This window comes from Abramis brama, assembly GCF_963993115.1.
Source record: "Abramis brama genome assembly, chromosome: 12".
Taxonomy (NCBI): domain Eukaryota; kingdom Metazoa; phylum Chordata; class Actinopteri; order Cypriniformes; family Leuciscidae; genus Abramis; species Abramis brama.
Window position 1 is genome coordinate 20,804,573 of NC_139974.1, and position 3,765 is coordinate 20,808,337.

General features: G+C 43.7%; 1 protein-coding gene across 1 annotated transcript; it reads left to right on the forward strand.

Annotated features, from left to right (window-relative positions):
* Positions 1-1,990: 1,990 nt before the first annotated feature.
* On the forward strand, positions 1,991-2,902 carry LOC311093027 (paraneoplastic antigen Ma1 homolog; the record flags this gene model as incomplete). The annotated part of the gene is made up of 1 exon (XM_084130104.1): positions 1,991-2,902. The coding sequence occupies one exon, from the start codon at positions 1,991-1,993 to the stop codon at positions 2,900-2,902; it is 912 nt and encodes a 303-aa protein (XP_083986230.1).
* Between the last annotated feature and the right edge of the window lie 863 nt (positions 2,903-3,765).

Genomic DNA, 3,765 nt, shown 5'->3' on the forward strand with positions numbered 1-3,765 from the left:
CATGGTTGATTTCATTTTTTTCTGTAATGTCTATTCAATGTATACATGAATAAAACTATTTAAAAAAATTAGTAAATACATTTATAGTCTGTAATAACCTATTTTGTTATTGTTAGTTGGCTAAAAAATATTAATGTTTAATGATTTCATGTTTTATTCATATTAATAAAGGCAGATACATAACTATTCAAGCTTTTATAGAGCAATCCAGTCTATCTAATGTTCGTCCACCATTAGATTTTAAATATATCTGTAGCTATAGTTTTGGCCAGATAATCAGGCAGTGTGGGGAAAAAAGTGGCATTGCAGACGAAATTTAATGAACGGGTCCAAAACGGTCCCGGGCCGGATACGATGCTCATATGACCGGGTCCAAAACGGACCCGAAGCGGATATGCGGCTCATTCGCGGATCCAAAGCGAAGCCGGGGCGGATGTACCCATTTATGTACGGATACGCAAAGGGACCGCAGCGGTGTCGGACCGGATCCGCGAGCCGCCAAGTGGACGCAGTTTCGGATCCGTTTTCTGGATCCGTTCCGGAGTTCACTGTACCTCCGCGGCGGATGCGTTTCGTAGTCAGTTTGCTGTCTGGGGAGCGCTGTCCTACTTAGTTACAAGAAAGACAGGTAGGGGGCGTTACATAAAGTGGGGGCTCGTCCGGGATCTCCCTCTGGCAAGTCACAAAATAGTTGCTGAAAGAATAAAAAGAATAATTAAGCTCAACACATACCCTGTAATTGCATTATAAGTAGGGATGTCCCGATCAGGTTTTTTTGCCCTCGAGTCCGAGTCCGAGTCATTTGATTTTGAGTATCTACCGATACCGAGTCCCGATCCGATACTTCTATAATACATAACAAAAGAATAAAGAAGAGCAAAAAACAGATCCAGGATGTTCCTTATTTTTTATTTAATTCACCTTATTTTAACATTCAACAACTCTGTTAACAAACAGAACACTTCTGTGAGGTAGCTTGAACAATCAAGTAATAAATAACATAAATTCTTCACTTTTGGACTTAGTGCAACAGTAAATATAAAAAAAGTCTAATATATAAACAAATAGCACCTCAACTTAAAATACCCAGCAGGCATGTAAACAAATAAAAAAAATAGTGCCACAGTGTTTGCAAAGCCAGTAATGTGCTTTTAGGAACTGCACTCACTGGTTTCACACTGCACGCGTTAGCAGAGCGTGCAGCGCGTATTTTTTTCGGCGCCCATGTTAACATTAGAGCATTCACACCGCACGCAGAGGTGGCGCGGCAGCGCGTAGCAGGAGCAGAGCAGAAGCAGCAGTGCCGCGATCGTTTTGGCGCAGAGTCTATTTTTGCTGCGCCGCTTACGCTGAATTAAAGTGATATGCATTGATCATGGCCAAAATACACCGCAGTTTTATCCAAAAAGTGCATTGATGATATCTATTGTGTTTTAAACAGTCGATCAAATGACCAACATCAATTTAAAAAGAAAACAAATGTTCAAAAACAAACTTGTTGCCAGAACAATAAAAACAAAGATGAACCAAAATTTATATTTATGAAATTATTAATAGAATAAGCTTCTTGACAAGTATTTTCTCTTAAATGTATTTGAAAACGAAATAAAGCAATGCCAACTTATCCATTATAGAGTAGGCTACTCTGTCTGTACACAACCCGCGGTTCAGCCACGCGTGACAAACGCTGGCAGTGTGAAAGCAAAAAGCGCGTGTCCTGCTCCTGCTCACCATATGCACTGCTCCTGCGCTGCTTACGCTCTGCTAACGCGTGCAGTGTGAAACCGGCGTAACTCTGTGCCACCGCATAACTATAGATGTGTTAAATAATAATGAGAATATATATACATATATATCCGAGTCCTGATCGGGAGGTAACGTCCGATTCCGATCGAGTCTGAAACCACGTGATCGGGCCCGATTTCCGATCACGTGATCGGATCGGGACATCCCTAATTATAAGTAACTGAAAAGTGCATCAAGTGTTATTATGGCTCTAACAAAAGACCCCTGTCTCCAAGCAGAGTTGGCCAACTGGTGCAAAGATGCTAGCATTGATGAGACTCATGCTTTAATGCTGTTAAACGTACCTGTTCACACAGAAGTGGCCGAAATTGAAGAGGTGATGGAAGCAGTAAAAGCTCTAGGAAGAGTTTGTGTAAGAGACACGAGAGAAGGACCTGCTTCACATTCTCTGCTGGTGTTGTGTGAGTGCAGACAAGCCATTGACCCAAAGAGTATGCCTCCTGAAGTGTCCAGGGGAGAAAGGAAAGAGCTATGGTCAGTCATAGTAATCCAGACCAAGGAATCTGCATCTGACCCAGCTTCTGCAGGGTTTATGGAAAAGTTTGCAAAGTTCCTGATGGAAGAAGGAAAGTCTCTTAGTGAGGTACAAGCTTTGATTTCTCCCCACAGTGCCACAGACAGTTCCCCTGAGTCAATTATACGCGCCATGGGTGAGGTCCTGGAAAAGACGGTAAAACACCCGAGTGACAGCAACACATACCGACGCCTGCGCACATTTTCAGCCGTAGTTCCAACCCCCATGGGCGAAGAGAATATGGAAAGTTGGATTGACCAAGCCAGGCTGATGATAACTGAGTGTGACTGCTCCGAAAAAGAAAAACGACGCAGAATTGTGGAAAGCCTCAAGGGACCTGCAATGGATATTGTAAGAGCTGTCAGATTCTCTGATCCTGATGCGAGTGCTTCGCAGTACTTGGAAGCGATAGAGAGCACCTTTGGATCATCTGAGTCTGGTGAGGATTTATATTTCAAGTTTCGTCTTATGCGCCAGGGCACCGGGGAGGCTTTGTCTGAATTCCTGAGAAGGATGGAGAAGACCCTCAGCAAAGTAGTGGAAAGAGATGGACTAACTCTCAGTCTGGTTGATAAAGTATGAGTGGAACAGCTGATTAGAGGGGGTGTAAATTGGGACATGATGTTGCTCCAATTGAGGCTGAGAGAAAGAAAGAATCACCCACCTTCTTTTCTGAGTTTGTTGAAGGAAATACGTGAGGTGGAGGAGAGTCAAGCGGCTCGCCACAGAATGTCTGCAAAAGCTAAGGCCATACAATTCCACGAAGAGGAAAGAGCCAGCACGTCTGTTATCCAGGAACTCAAGGCCGAGCTTCAAGAATTGAGAACCCAAATAAGGGGAGTTGAGCCAAAAGCCATGTCTACTTCATCATTAGTGATTGAAACTAAAGAAAAACCATTCAAGAAGACTGAAAAAACTGATGATTCAGAAGTCCAAGAGTTAAAGAAACAGGTCTAACACTTACAACAGCAGTTGGCAGTTCTGAGTGTCAGTTCTACTCAATACACACCTCATGTTCCAGAGCAGCGGCCAAAGCCATCACAGTCCCAGTCCGTATCCACGCCTTTAAGATACAAGTCAGCCAGAACAAGAGATGACTACTTCTGCTACAGGTGTGGAGAAGATGGTCATATTGCAATGAAGTGTCATGCTCCACCAAATTCTGATCAGGTGATTCAGAAGCTGGTTCGTTCTCTGCGACAGGCAAAGAGTGGGAAACACGGGGTGGATGACAATATCACTGCTTCAAACCAAGCCTGTTTCTCCAAAAAGAGCCAGACAGCCATCCAGGAATCCAGCAGTCTTCCTAAAGGACTAGTAGGACCGGCCTCCACTGTAGAAGTGAAGCTTAATGGCCGTGTATGTCAAGCACTGTTAGACAGCGGATCACAAGTGACGATTGTGTTTGAAAGCTGGTATTCCAAGAACCTGCCTGATGTGCCCAT